We start from the raw sequence: 16,735 nt of genomic DNA on the forward strand, positions 1-16,735 counted from the left end.
TTGGGGCAGATGTCAATTGTTGAAAAGGAAAGTTATCTTCATAAAAAACCACATTTTAAGAGATAAAGAGCTCACGGGAGTTAAGGTCATAGAGAAGATAACCTTTCACTCCAAATTTGTAGCCAAGAAAGATAGCTTTGTGGGCTCGAGGTTCAAAGTTTTGGAGGGTCGAGGAGTAACAGAGACAACCAAAGACTTTGAGGTTATCTAAAGAAGGGAGTGTAGAGTAAAGGAGCTCAAATGGTAATTTGTTCATGAGAAGTGGAGTGTAAGTTCTATTTATAAGGTGAACTGAATGAGTGATTGCATATGACCACAGCTTGATAGAAAGACATGACTGGAACAACAAAGCTCTAGCGACATTAAGGATATGTTGGTGTTTGCAATCTACAATGCCATTTTGTTGAGGGCATTTGAGGTAGGTGCGTCGATGAATGATACCTCTTTTTTTGTAAAGCTCGATCACCATAAATTCAGCACTGTTGTCGCTATGAAGTGTCTTCAAGGATGTGTGGAATTGGTTCTCAATGAAAGTAAAGAAATGAAGCAAATGCGTTCTAGTCTGAGACTTGTTTTTCATAAGGATTATCCAAGTGAAACGCGAATAACCATCAATAAGAGTTAGGAAGTATCTGTCAAATGTCTGCGTGCAAGAGTTCAAAACTTTAGTTATTGTAGTTTTGCTGGTATTATATGGGATCCTTCTCTGTTTAGCGAAATGACATGCATCTCATACATCATTATGATGAAATGGAATGAAAGAAAATCGAGTTGACATTTCTTGAAGTATAGACTCAGGTACATGACCAAGTCTTTGGTGCCATAATGTGGAATCACCATAATTTTCTTTACAACTCTTGTATTATCACAAATCTTTCCCAAATGTACTGCAAACTCCTTGCTCTTCTGTGTAGCTATCTTGTTTGACATCACATACAATTTACTTCTTTGTTCAGCTATACTAATCGTCACTTGGGTATATGGGTCCTGAATAGTGCAAGAAGAGGAACAAAATGTTAGGCAACAAGAATTATTGCTTAATAGTTTAGTCACTGATGTCAAATTGACTTTAAAGTCTGGGACGTATAAAACATTATATAGGGTAAGTTAAAAAGAGATAGGAATAGTCCCTGAATATGAAGTTGTGACATGTGCACCATTTGGTAAGTTGAAAGAAACTGGCTTGATCTTTTGAACAAAAGTAAAATGAATTCTAGAATAGGTAACATGATCAGTTGCACCTGTATCTAGAATCCACTGTGTTTCTTGAATACCTAAATTAGGCATGTTCTCAGTATGAACATTGGAGACCTGTGTGAAATTGGTGGAATGAACGGCTGGATCAGGGGTTGTATTATTCCTTTTAAAGAGATCCAAAATACGTTGATATTGATTATTGGAGAAAAAGATTGTTGGAGTACTTTCGGGCTCTCGACTCACGTTATGTACGCTTTGTTGAACAACATTCTTTGATTTAAATCCATGAGGAAATCCATGGAGATGAAAACAAGTCTCAATATGTGGTTACTCCTTCAACAATACGTGCACACTTTGTTATTGTTCTGGCCTTGTCCAACTATAAGACCTCTTCCACATCCTCTGAATCCTCTACCTCCATAATTCCTTCAAGAGGATTTTTCATCAACTGCAGCTACAAAAGCTTGATGATCAGAAGAACTGAGTGATTGAGTTTCTCCTTGGAATTTCCTTTCTTGTTGAACTTCCATTGAAAAGGAATTAGTAGCATCGGGTAATGGATTAATCAACATAATCTAAGATATGACCTGTGAGTATTGTTCATTTAGGCCCTTTAGAAATCTGATAACATGGTCACTTTGGCGCTGCTATCTCATCTTTACATATCCACCACATGAACAACAGATAGTGCAACTATATACTGGGAGCGGCTTGAGGTTTTCAAGCTCGTCCCATAGAGTCTTTAGCTGCGTGAAGTATTTTGTACCCGTCTTGTCTCCTTGTTGTAGACGATAGATCTCTTCTTGGAGATCAGAAATGCAAAATACATCAGATCTTGAAAATCTTTAACGAAGATCAAGCCAAACGTCTCGAGCCATTTCAATCCATATTATAGATTGAACTATAGATCCAGAAATGGATCTATGTATCCATGCACTCACCATATTGTTACATCTCTGCCAAGCTGAATAGGAAGGATCAGCTTCACACATAGGAACTATGCTGCCATTAACAAAACCGAGTTTGTTTTTTGAGATGAGGGCTACTGTGATCGCCCTAGACCAAGTATGATAGTTATTAGCATTCAACAATGGAGAGACTAACCCTTGTGATGGTGATTCATTCTGATGCAGAAAGTATGGATGCGACAGGTTTGTATGAAAGTCTAGGAGAGCTGTTGTTGTAACAAGTGTTGCTATTGCAACTGGTGGATCTTGCTCTGCTACGGCAGAATTGAAATTCTTTTACACGCTTCTTATAACAAAGACTCAACCTCTCTTGTGATACCAGAGCTCCAATTAGAAGCTATGATACCATCTAAAACTCTAATGTGAATTTCATTAATTGAAAGATACATAACTGATACAATAGTTCATCTATTTATACAATGATCAAAGGCGAGAAAACTCATAAAACTAGCTGGGTGAATTTAGCAAAAGGCATAAAATAAACATAATTCAGTTTTGGTAGTTTTGCTAATGTGGCTCAGGTGACTTTAGTTCAAGCTTCCTTTTACACGTTTTTGCTTGCTGATGTGGCTCAAGTGACTCTAGTTCAAGCTTCTTTTTACACGTTTCTGCACAACTCTGTGCACTTGACTCTGGTTTATTTTGCTTATCTTCTAATAGTTTGAGATAATAAATCATCTCCAAGCTTGTGTGCATGAATTTGTTTTTAAGCCTGGTAATTAAAATGATCCAACAAGTCTATTAACGCATTCCTCATCATGAACAAAGCATCTTCAAGAGGATTACATAGTCCTTGCAAAATGTTTTGATACGTTTGTAACTTAACAGTAATGCCACCTCACTTTACAACCAACAAAAGGACATTGCCTTCATAACAATTTAATGAAAAAAAATCATAAGACCCCTCAAAGCACGTTATCCCCTTATTATGAATAAGGGCTTCCAAGCCCCAAGGTAAATCATCCTCTCTATCTTATATTTATACAAATTCAAACTTAAGCATCAGAATATCTTAGTTATATCCCTCACCTTGTCGCATGAAAAATATATGAAAAAGCAGCTTCAAGACAGCCACAAAGCATCTTCATCAACAATATTATGATTAAAACCTGAAAATCGATCCAGCTCACGAAATCCAGGTCTAATCAGGTGTATATCTTCTATTGGAAAACGATTCAAATAGTCGGTTTATTACAAGTAAATTGCTCAAGATATTTTGTAAAGTGAGGTTATTTATGAGTTCGATTTTTTTAAATTATTTTAGACAACTTTATCTAATGTTTATTAAAATATTATTTTAAAGAGAAAATCATAGTCTATTTGTAATTTTAATTTATTTCAGGTTATAATAGTTTTTATTTTTTTAATTTTTCAATCCAAAACGATATCATTTTGATAAATATTAAGCAAAGTTGTCTAAAGTAACATTAGATACCTTTTCTCTAAGTTTATATATTAGAAATTAAAAAAAATGAATTTTTAAATCGTTAACAAATATCTTAAGAGTAATTATTCGCATTTATCCTATTAATATGCCGGAAATTAAAGGATTTTATTTAAGTTGGTGAGTGAAATTTAATGTAAATTTATGTTTTTAAAAATGACATAATCATGTAAATAAAACAAAGTTTTTTTTGATAACAAAGTTACAGTTGTAATCAACATTGAACTCTTAAATGGAGCGGCAGCCCCCAGAGCATCCAAGCCCCACAAATTGTGGAGGCGCAAGTTCATTTCTCAAAGTCAATCCCCTAGCTTTCCCATTACTCTGAATTTACAAATCCAACTTCACATTCTAATTACTAACAGGGAAAAATTACTCTTATGTTATATGTGATAAATTTTTTTTTTATATGTTCTTTGATAACTGTACTATCTTTTTTTTTTTTCAGGTGGTAGATCTCATATGTTTATCTCTATTATGACATGAGATAATTTATCTCCTTTAATGAGATTAATAAAACCCTTACTATGTGAAAATATACAGGGGAAACGAATGTGCTACTAACGAATAAACTGATGGGACCCACCAATTTAAAAAATTAAAATAAAACCAACGCGACTTTTAATGCATATGTATGCAGAGGGGGATGTATTCGTTTTTGTCACAGGCAAATAAGTTATTTCTATTAGGTTAAAAACAATATCGTTTTGAAAGAGAAATTAAAATATTTTTATAATTTTAATTTATTTCAGATTTATAATAATTTTTATAATTAAATTTTTTTAATATTTTAATATCAAAATGACATCGTCTTGAAAATAAATACAGATAATTTATCTGTAATAACTGAAGAAATACTTTTCTGTTAAACTTATGCCTTTTATTATTTTATTATTTTTATTTATTATTATCAAATATTATTAGATCAAAATCTTAATAAACAAAAAAATAATTGATATTTAATTTAATAGTATTAAAAAATGTAGATAAAATTAAGAAAAAAAGTAACATAATATATCCCTAACATCATATGTACGGAACCTAATTTAGATCATATATTATTTTAGTTTTATATAGTATATATGGAGAGAGAGATAGAGAGATTATGCACCACTAGAGTTAGCGCAGTGGTGTGAGGTGTGTGTGTGTTAAAAATGTGTGTAATGTAGAGTGTTGTGTTCAATTCTTTGTAACCTCGAAAAAAAAAAAAAAAAGAAGAGAGATTACCTAATTGAGAGAGAGAGAGAGAGAGAGATTTTGCCTAATTGAAAGAGGGAGGCAAGGTGGCGTTGATTGATAAATCCAAGAAGATGGCGAAAGAATATACCCCCGCCCTCCCGGTTCGCTGGGTCCCTCTTTACAGCATTGTGCAACAATTGCCATTCATCCCTCTTTTAATTACGGACACACCACACTTGAAAATTTGAAATACTAAATTGAGCATCAAAAGCAAATTCAAATAGAAAAAATATAGTCTTACGTTATACAGGAGACTATTTTTTTTTCTTACATATATATCGACTTTCGTGTTGATTTTTTTTTTCTTTTTTTATAAATAAGTAGGTCTCACACATGACTATCTCTATGACATAAAAAAGCTTCTCTTATATTGCATGAGATTAATAAAATTCATTAAAATATTGAACATTACTCCCCAAGGAAGTCCCTAAAATGATTCATAACAATGGTATAACTTTAAGGGTTTTATGTTTATCATTTAATATAATATAACTTCACTTTCTTACATACATATTAAAGAGGTGGAGTCCACATGTTTTTCTTTCTCTTTTATCATTCTACTTTCTTTCTCTTTTTTGATGTGAGAGTTAGAAACAACACTTACATTATATTACATAACACTAATAAAACCCTAACTTTAATCCCAATAACAAAAGTGAAATTAATATTAAGATAACTTTTAGGACCAACGCAGACCAAAATATAAAAAAGTCTAAATGGTGGTAGTTTAGTCTTTGCACGTTATTAAATAACGTTAATTCAGTTGATATCAGAGAACTAAACAGGTGAAGATAAAAATATGTATTTAATTCTTTCTAATATCATTTTTGAGAGGTATTTAAATTCTTAATCTCAGAATCCGTTTCGAATTAGGCTAATTAAGAAGTGATTTGCCGATTGAAATATTTCAAAAAAAATAAAATCTAAAACATAAGAAGTCCGACAGATTAATAACCTAATTGGATACCAAAAAAAAAAAAAACCTAATTTATGTTACTAATCTATCAAATATAAGACACTAACACAATATGTGTCCTATTGAATAATCAAACCATGATGATGCACCATCCAAATAGCCTCAGGTATAACTATGTCCTAAACTTGAAAAATATTACGAACAAATAGCCATGTTAAACTTTTTACATTTTGACATGCACCATAATCCAATTTATTTCGATAGGTAAGAACCTATCTAAATAAATAAGGTTTGAGAATACGCAATCTCTCTCATTGGCCAATTATAATAATGAATACTTCACAGCATTTTTTTTCTCTCGAAATTTTATGACAACAAAAACCATTCTTCACAAACAACGTATGCCTCTACAAAATAAAAATAATTACACTCTATAATAATAAATTTGTAGAATTCAACTTGTATATTTATATAATCTTATTATATTTTGATTCTTTAAAAAATAACTGAATAGTTTATAAAACCAAACAACTAAATATGGATAGAAATATTAACAAATGCTAAGTCAAAATCTTAATCGAAATAGCACAATTTTTTATTTAAAAAATAAAAACTAATAAGAATGCATTACAATAAATAAAAGAGGTAAAATATAAGTCAATTATAAAGGGTCAACACAAAGCTAATGCAAATGGGCATACAAAAGTTATATACGGAATTGGTCCTATACACTCGAATTCGAGATTATTGGATAAATCAGAATAACTCCTTATCAGTTGATCTCTGTTAGTAGTCATGCGACATACATTTTCTAAAAACTATTAATATCACATGACTCCAACATGTTATTTGCCTTGTATTATTAGCAGATAAAATATGAACAATTTTTTTTAATGTCTATAGGTATGGTTAAATATAATTTTGATTGCAATATTTTTCTTTTAACAAAGGAACAAAATTCTCCACAAATTGAATTATAATTTTACTGAAATAAAAAATATTCAAAAGGAAAAACATTCATCAAGAAAAATATGGTGACTCTAGTTAAATTGAAATGTCGGACGATATATATATCAAAATGCGATGAATGGGTGTTTGACAAACGTAAATGCTAATCCATTATTCACAAATGGGTAACTGCATCTCTAAAATTAATACCTAGGCATAAATGTTACATTTTATAAATAATGAAAGGTTGATACTTTCTTTTATAAATTTTGAAATTGAATATAATTAGTTTTATATTCACGTGATATTATTTTATTAAGTACGAAAAAAATACTTTTTTATGATAAATTTTCATTACCAAAAAAATCAAATATAATTTTATTATAAGAAAATTCTAGATCTCTATGCTAAAAGAAAATTAAAAATTAAATGTTTTTTTTGTAAAAATTAAATGTTTTATTTGGAATTTTGGTACCATCAGGTAGATTGAGGTCATAACCGCTATCAGTCGTTTAATAAAATAGAGATACTTGTACTCGATAACAGAAAATGTCAACCCCTTCTAAAAGTACCATATAGTATTATATTGAATTCTAAAAATTAGGTAGCTAATTTTGTAATAATATCAAATAATATTAAATGTGGAATTATAATCGAATTACAGGGAAAATTTTCGTAAGATAAAAATAAGTATATTAAAGTTGAGAAAAACAAATATTATGTTGTAGGAAAATTTTTAGGTCATGTCATATAGACAACCAATTGTGAGGGTCATTATTTTTAAAATAAAAGAATTGATGGACCCACTTTTATATGTCTGTAGGAAAATTGATTGTGTCATGTGAAAAGAGAAAACATTACCCATTAAAGTTTGATCAATTTGAAATATAATTGTAAGGCAATATGTGCATTTTTGTTCTTTTTAATTTAATGTCCAAAATATACTTGAAATCATTTGTTTTGAAGATAGCTGATTTTATGTGAGATGATTTATTTTGTTTGAATAATATCAATTTACAATTAAGAATATAGTTTTTCATATGTATCAAATAATTTTTGTCTCGTGATCGTACACACTAAAAAATAAAGAGAGAATATTACAAAAAAAATAAAAAAAAAATAAAGAGAGAAAGAAAATAAATGTGCTCGATTTATTTTTTTATGTGTACATCAAATAATTTTGTCTTCTTGTATAACAAAAATTATATTCTCATTAAAATAATTCGTGGAATCAAAATATGAACATAATTATTTATTTTACTTTTTTTGGGTAAGAATTTGAAATTATTTTCATTTAATCTCCTTCCGCCGTCTTGTTTTTGAAATACGACGTCTAACTTGTGCATCGGAAAAAGAAGAACGATACTAATCCTCCGTAACAAGGACTTTTTTCCCTCAAACTCTCAAAAAATTCCTTGAGCGCTCGGCTTTGCCAACTGAGCTATTGGGGGTCATGAACATAATTATAATTACCTTAGCCACGTTGAAAAGTTACGTTCTAGAGTCTCAACCTTGTAATAATTTAAATGCGCAGGAAATACGGAGTAAAACGTTACCAGTTTACGACCCTTCACAAACAAGCACAAGAGACACGAGCAGTGTCAAGATGGTAATTCAGACAAGTTGTTGGGGGCATTTGTCTGCTTCACATCTGGCAATAATGATATAAAGTAACACGCGATTTGTAAGCATTGGTGCATAAAAACCGAAACTCTCTGCGATCGAACCATTTGCAAGCAAAAATTGGCAGAGAGAGAGAGAGAGAGAGAGAACCTCTCTCGCTTTCCTTTGACGCTTCCGACCCATTTCCCTTGCAATCTTCGTCTTTGTATTTTCTTCTCTCTCTCTAAACTTCATTGACCTAACTCTCTCTCTCTCTTAGTATGGCGTTCCCAGACTCTTCTCGTCGCAACTCTCTGATCCCGACCTTCCTTTATTCCTCCTCTTCTTCATCTCCGAAAACCCTACCTCTGCACAAGATCCTCAGCTCCGGCGCCGCCGGAGCCGCCTCGCCGCCTTCCGGCATCGACGGCGGATCGCGCGGGAGTAGCTTCATGATTCCTGCTCCCAGCGAGCCTGGCAAGATCGAGATGTACTCGCCGGCGTTCTACGCCGCCTGCACCGTCGGTGGAATCCTCAGCTGTGGCCTCACTCACATGGCCGTCACTCCTCTTGATCTCGTCAAGTGTAACATGCAGGTCTCTTTCTCTCTTTCTCGATCTTGCTTCCTATGCTCAGATTGTGCTGTTTTTATTAGCATTTCGCTTCGTCACGTTTTAGATCTGCGATTTCCTTTGAGGTCTCTTTGGATGTTTGGTTATGATACTCATATCTTTGATTGAATAGATCTGCAAAGTTTGGACTATCGTATTTTGTGAGATTCCTTGTTCGATTTTTTTTTTTTTTTTTTTTTTTTAAGTCTCTAGAATTTGTAATGAGTTGTTAACCTACCTAGCGTTTTTGACATAGTTTTTATGCTCTTGGAATTGGAATTGTTTACTTGGTTGCTAGTAGGATTTGTGTTTTAATACTCGAGTTGATAATCGATTTCAGATTGACCCTGCTAAGTACAAGAGCATCTCGTCTGGGTTTGGAGTTTTGCTCAAGGAGCAGGGATTCAAGGGCTTCTTCCGCGGCTGGGTGCCTACCTTGCTCGGTTACAGTGCACAGGGTGCTTGCAAGTTTGGGTTCTATGAGTTCTTTAAGAAATATTATTCTGATATTGCTGGTCCAGAGTATGCAAGCAAGTACAAGACCTTGATCTACCTTGCTGGTTCCGCATCTGCGGAGGTTATTGCTGATGTTGCACTCTGCCCCTTTGAGGCTGTGAAGGTCCGTGTCCAAACTCAGCCCGGTTTTGCGAGAGGTCTGTCTGACGGGATGCCAAAATTTGTTAAATCTGAAGGAACCTTAGGGTATGCTTATAAATGCTGTTAACTCTTGCGATGGTTTGCTGGAGGATATTGTGTGATTATATTATGTTGCTCTTTGCTAGGAATTAGGGTGTGCATCTAATAAAGTGTCTTTTAATTTCAGGCTCTACAAGGGATTAGTGCCTCTGTGGGGACGTCAGATTCCATGTAAGTTGGGCTGTCTTATAGTCTGTAATTTGCATTACATTTTAAGTGCCTTCTTTGTGAATTGGCTGTTTGTGTGCTGTTCAGTATCTCTTGGGTTGCCAACTGAGGTTTTCAGTTTGTACTTCAATTACTTCTCATCTTGAATTAGTGTAGCACTACCCTGTTGCACTTGAAGTCACATTTTGAACATTTGAGTATTCTTGTCTGTAACATCAACATCAACAACACCTTTATCCCAAATTAATTGGGGTCGGTGGTAGATGAACCCACATGAAAGATACAAAACGGTTGAAAAAAAGTAACAAAAAAAATAAAAAAATAAAAAATAAATAAACAAATAATTAATAAATAAATAAAAATACACAAATAAAATATTCTTGTCTGTAAGTTGTAAAATATATTGTTTAGTATTTTTCATGGTTCTATTTACCAAGTAGGACAATAGATTAATTTATTAGTTGAATTTAGAAAAAAATCGTGATTGTGATTGTTGTTTGTTGGAACATGATGAAACTCTTCATTATGAAACATTGGTTGTGAACTTTGGTGTTACTCAATATAAGTTTGAGCCTTGTTTAATTTATATTTTATAAATTTGAAGATAACTTTTGATGGAGCCAAAGGGCCTGATACCTGATAATAAGATCTCTAGAAATTTTATTTTGTAGTCGAATTGTTTTTAATAAAAAAATCATAATTGTAATTGTTGTTTGTTGGAACATGATGAAACTCTTCATTATGAACATTGGCGGTGAAGTTTGGTGTTCTGCAATATAATTTTGAGCCTTTTTTCATTTATATCTTATAAATTTGAAGATAACTTTTGATGGAGCCGAAGGTCATGATACCTGATAATAAGATCTCTAGAATGATTGTGATTTTAATTTATTAATTGAATTTAAATAAATCATGATTGTGATTGTTGTTTATTGGAACATGATGAAACTCTTCATTAAGAACATTAGTGGTGAAATTTGGTGTTCTACAGTATAAGCTTGAACCTTGTTTCATTTAAATCTTATAAATTTGAAGATAACTTATGATGGAGCCAAAGGGCCTTGATTCCTGATATAAGATCTCTAGAATGTGAAGAATGTCCTTTCTTGCAGACACTATGATGAAGTTTGCTTCTTTTGAGACCATCGTTGAGATGATCTATAAGCATGCCATCCCCAGACCAAAGAATGAGTGCAGCAAAGGTCTGCAACTCGGTGTCAGTTTTGCTGGTGGATATATAGCCGGTGTACTTTGTGCAATTGTGTCTCATCCTGCTGATAATCTTGTCTCTTTTCTGAACAATGCCAAAGGAGCAACAGTTGGTGATGTGAGTGTCAAGACTTGTATATTTAGATTAATTGTTTCGTATTTTGTCTGCTTTTGACATGTTTCTCTGATGTTATCTCCCGTATAACGCAGGCGGTGAATAAGATGGGTTTGATGGGTCTCTTTACTCGTGGTCTTCCTCTCCGTATTGTTATGATTGGAACACTTACTGGAGCCCAGTGGGGAATATACGATGCATTCAAAGTCTTTGTGGGACTGTAAGTTTATACAGTTGCTAGTCTATGATATAGTTTCATACTCTAATTTGTGTATGTTCTTCATTAGGACGTGCTAATGAAATTTTTGTTATCTTCCCAGGCCAACCACTGGTGGTCCTGCTCCTGCTGCTCCTGCCCCTGCTCCTGCTGTTGAGCTTGCAAAGACATAGAATGTCTAATGATGACACTCGATTGTTTTTTTAAGAAACTTAGAAAGCCAGCGAATAGGAACCATAAATAAACAGAGGACTGCTGAAGTTGCTTGAGTGGAACTCAAGCTTACTTGGATAATATTCTTTTCAAGTTCAGACATTGTTTCCATTCTTGTATTTGAGTATTTTAAATTTTTGGGAGGATGGTTTTGCTCGCATCCTTCTTGTTGCTGAAAACTTCGTAGTTAGGAATGATATAATTTTGCATGTCAGGGTCTCTACATGCCTCTGTCAAACGGGAATACACATGTTTTCTTGTCCATGCATAAGCTTGGACGCATATGCAGTGCCTATATTGAGTTCATTTTTACTTCTAGCTAACCTAAGAAAATTATTTTTGTTCCTTTTGTTAAATTACGTTTCTTGTATTGCCATCATCTGCTGTATTTCAATGTCTGTTACCATCTTCGATATTCACGAGTTAACTACCAGCTATTATACGTTCATCCTCTGATTATCTTGTTCCAGTGGCAAATGCAAATTTGTAAGGTATGTGTTGCCTTGCTAACAGTTGTGCAAGTAATGCGCGCAAGTATACGCGACAACAAGCAATATAGGGCTGTTATAAGTCCCAGTTATCGTTCCCACAAGGATCGTTGGCGTTTTGAAATGACTAAAATTTGTAATTGCTTAAAATTGAGTTACTATTTGAAAATAAAAGATATAAAATTGTAAAGTAAAGATAATTTAGAATGGACCTAAAACACTACTGTTCATTTTTCTTTTAAAATTTTCTGAATTACTTTCCTAAGTTATAAAATAAGAATGAAGAATTAAGCAACTTAAATGACAGATGTGACAAAATTTTTGAAAAACAGAATACAGATTGAACTATGAAATAACAAAGGAAATTGGAAAATCTGAATTGATAAAGAGGTTTAAAAAGGTGGGTTGAGTTCTGTTTCTCCTTCCCCACAGTGCTTGAAAAATAATTTGATTAACAAAAAGCTCATTCTAAGATTCTCAGTTAACAGGGCTGTATTGTTAATTTTTAATCTCTTAAAAATTATTTTATCCCAAAGTTGCCCACTTCCATATCTCTATGCCAAGTGAGATTAGGACTCTTGAGATTCAGGTCCAATATTACATGAGTACTCATTCATTTCTGAATTGAGATCCCTTAGATGATTTCTCATCTAAGTCCATGTGTCTAATGCAGAATCCAGAATTAATTGTTTCTCAACAACTAAATCCTAACCAAACATCTGACATTTGGCCAAAATGCAGATAATTTTAAACATTAGAAACAGCATTAAACAACTGAGATATAACAATTAAAACCAGAAAATCAAAGATCTAACAAGCACTGAGGTTTGGGTATCACCAAAACCCAACCTCTAAAAAGTTAGCCACTATCCATATGGGTGAGGCTTACACACAGTAACAGAAATAAAGAAATTACAAACAAGAAATGCTAGAAAATAATTTACAGCACTAGCCTAACAACCAGCAATTTCAGTGCTGTAAATGCATGTATCAAGTTCATCAGATGAACCAGAATCTCATTACAAAACAGAAATTAAAAGAAACTCAAAATTGTTCAGAAAACAAAAACTAAGAAAAACCATAAATCAGAAAACAGAGAAGAGCTCCCGATGACTCACTCCTATATCCCTTTTATAGGGCTCTTTGCACACTATCCTCTTTTTCTCCAGCTCAGCAATATGACGCGCTGCTGCAAATGAGTGGTCCCCACAGTGCTCCACTCCTCTGCTCTTACAAATCGGATGGAATTGTCGTTCCTTCAAACCGTACACTGACGTGTGCTCACAATCACTCCAGCATCCACTAAGTAACGGATCTTTGTTTGGCTTTTTCTGAATCCAAAATAGTGGCTAGGTTTTGGTTTGTTTGCGATATTGTGTGGTTTGGTGCGTCAATCAGGTAGAAAGGGTGCAAACGATGGAAATGGGTTGTATGAGGGTTAGGGTTCGGTTCGAGAGACAAGGTGTTAGGGTTTTTTTCTTTCTCTTTCAGAAGACGCACGATTCTGACTTCTTTCTCTCTTCTTCTTCTCTTTTATTTTGGGCCACTGATTTGCTTTCTCATTTCTCTATTATTTCCTTTCTCTTTCCTTTCTTTCCTTGGGCTGTATCACAATTGGGCCTGAAAAATGCAAATAAGAAAAAAAACCCATTAGCATTTAAATCAGAATCATCCACCTTAATTCAATTTGGGGTATCTATTAACACAAAGTGTATTCTTTTTTTACATTTTCATATTAAAAACCATACATTGTAAGTATTATTTCATGGACTTATCAGTATGCCAGGTAACCAGTTGACTTGAAGCTGTCACCCGAATGTTTTTGGTAGAATATTGAAAATGACTTTGTCATTGTTATATGTTTATTATATATTGATTCGAGGCTCTGTCCAGCAGCTTCGTGACAAAATGCTTTGGGCAATGAGTATGCAGTCTTTGGAGTTTTGATTGCTTATAGTTGCTAAGCTCCTCATTGTTCTCCTTCCCTACAGATTCGCTTTGAAGTGTTACAGGCCTCCAGTTAGTGCTAAACATAGTCCAGTTACCTATATGTCGGGTGTGTCGTTTGAGGGTGACAGTAAATGAATTTGAAGGGGATGCTACCATTTTCACCTACGTGTACATCTTTTATGCATGGAAATGTATATAAAAAATGCACACAAAAAGCCAGGAGGCAGAGACTACTGTTAAGTAACTTGTGGGTGTATTTGTGTACCCGTGATAGACGATTTGATTTTTGGGTATAGAAAACTTGAATGGTTATGCCAAGGTTCTAGGCCACTGAAGGGGCTTATAAATAATCAATCAATATGATTTTTTTTTTTTTTTTTCGATTTGATGTAACAATATGAGCATTTTAAATTGCGAGATGAGGCGATCAGGTGCGTGCTAAGAGGAATTTAATTAGGACCCAAAAAAGAATTTGATTAGGAAGGATGGAAATCGGGAAATCTACGAGCTTAAGCTTAACGAAATTAAATCTGAAAGAAAATGTACAAGTTTGTAAGTTTGTGCAAAATCAATTTTAGTTGAAATTTGTTTCATTTGATAGTGAATTTAAAGTGAAAAGATTTATCTTTATTTAAAAATTATTTTTAATTTTTTATTTTGTCATAAGTATCTATCGTTGAAACGGGTATTCAGCCCTAAATTCTCGTTTCCCTTCTGCAAGAAAAACAATATAACTGATCAGAATAGATTTTGAACGAGCCAAATGCGCATTTAACCAACCACCAAACATTTACTTTTACTTAATGTTCAAGACCATGATGAAAGAAAATAATATTTATTTTTTAAGCTGACATAAAATTATGTGTAAATTACACAAAAACACCTTGTACTTATGGGTTGTTTCAAAAGAACACCATAAACTTTCAATTGTGTCAATTAATCTCCTTAAACTATAATTCTAAAACAATTTAACATATTTAACAAAATTAAGACAATAATACCCTTATTTTTAACCTATCCATGTTAATCGTTATCACCGCTCCTGCTCTTGCTCCACGGCCCTCACGGTCCCCACCTTGTCATCCGACATAGTTAGTGTCTTTATTTTCAAGTGCAGTTTCTAGTATGAATTTAGTAAGCAATTGATCAGAAAAGAAGAGATGAAAGAGATACTTAATGGTCAAACAAATCACACAATCCATTGCTCGCAATCCGTCAATGAGCCTAGTGCTTTTTTTCACTATGGAGGTTTTACCAAGCACTCAGATAATAGCATCAAAGAATGCCAAGTAAAACCCATATTGCAGCAATTGCAAAGATGAAACAAAATATGTCTTTGAATTAATGAAATATTTGTTCTTTTGACCACAACATAATCACCAGTATTCAAACAAATGACTTCACCTTACCTTGGTTCATCTGCAGTTCAAGGAAGACCCTATGCAACAGATATTCTCTACTTCTCTTCTTCAGTTACCATCTCTTGTATCTTCTTCACAAATTCTTCCTCTTTCAACTTTTCCCTTTGGTACAAAATCATTCTATTGAAATTGTTGCTACCAAATTCATCGGAAAATAACAATGATAATAATGAAAAATGATCAATCAATCAATTACCTCAGTTCTTACCTTGAATGATTTTTTATTAGTGACTTTTCGGTGTTTCTTTCTCCACCTTCTTCCTCAAAAGTGTTTGAAGATTCCATTCGTTCAATTCAAACTCAAAACTCTAATTGGTGAATGAATTATTAACCATTCTGATTTTTTTGTATAAACATAACTTCTAGTCTTACATTTCTCTTGTTTCATCGACTCCCTAATAGAAGGCCTGATACATTTCTCCTACAATGGCTGGTGACAGGGTGGCGATCGGGGCAGTGGTGCAATTAGTGGGTGGTGGGTGGCAATGGTTATGGTTAAGAATAAAGGTATTATTGTCTAAATATTATTAAATTGTTTTAATATGATAGTTTAAGGGAGTTAATTGATTCAATTGAAAGTTTAAGGTAGCTTTTTGAAACAACATCTAAGTACAAGGTGGTCTTGTGTAATTTACCCTAAAATTATGCTAAAGAAGCCCAAACAGCATCAAGGAAAAGCAAAGGCATCTTTCAACCACTCCTCACTCCTCACTCCTCAGGGTGGAAGAAGTCTGTTCTTTTGACAAGTAGATGAGCGAGCAACTTTGTTTGCTTTATGAGGAATACACATAAAGCCAGAGAAGAAAAATGACAGGTCAATTCTAAGTGGCTTTTGGAACGAGAGATATTTTTTTTTTACTGAGAAAAAAAGATTGTTGGAGATTTGATAGAAATTTTTTTATCCTGAATAAGTTACGAAAAAATGTTTGGTTGGCCAAACTTTTGCCAAAAAAGTTGAATTAATTTTACTGATGCTATGTTTGGTTGATGACAAAATATTGATGTGAATGTGAATTGAAATTACCAAAATACCCTTACTTTTTTGAATATGAAAAGTGAGTCATTATCAAATGTTCCATTTTTAGGAAGAAGTGAATCAAACATTCCTTTTTCAGAATCCAAGACTATGGGGAAAAAAGAAATACTAAAAACTGGGATAATTTTTTGTCTTTGTGTAGTTCAAAGGGAAAATATTGGAAAAAAAAAATTACTGATATTTTGTTTACAATACCCGTATCAAATATGGTAAATAAATATTTTCCATCTTACTTTCTCATCGTTCCATACCAAATACTCATATGTCAAGCATAGAAAAGTCAATTTGATGCTGTTG

General features: G+C 33.2%; 1 protein-coding gene across 1 annotated transcript; it reads left to right on the forward strand.

Moving 5' to 3' along the window:
- The first annotated feature begins 8,418 nt into the window (after nucleotides 1–8,418).
- On the forward strand, nucleotides 8,419–11,937 carry LOC133295167 (mitochondrial phosphate carrier protein 3, mitochondrial-like). Its single transcript, XM_061493962.1, has 6 exons — nucleotides 8,419–8,910; nucleotides 9,266–9,627; nucleotides 9,749–9,792; nucleotides 10,902–11,116; nucleotides 11,209–11,333; nucleotides 11,434–11,937. Exons 1-6 carry the CDS (start codon nucleotides 8,596–8,598, stop codon nucleotides 11,501–11,503), a joined length of 1,131 nt encoding a protein of 376 aa, XP_061349946.1. The 5' UTR covers nucleotides 8,419–8,595; the 3' UTR covers nucleotides 11,504–11,937.
- Nucleotides 11,938–16,735: the final 4,798 nt, after the last annotated feature.

The sequence above is a fragment of the Gastrolobium bilobum genome, unplaced genomic scaffold (genome assembly GCF_033153095.1).
Source record: "Gastrolobium bilobum isolate Gb01-03AN ecotype WA unplaced genomic scaffold, APGP_CSIRO_Gbil_v1 utg5265, whole genome shotgun sequence".
Taxonomy (NCBI): Eukaryota; Viridiplantae; Streptophyta; class Magnoliopsida; order Fabales; family Fabaceae; genus Gastrolobium; species Gastrolobium bilobum.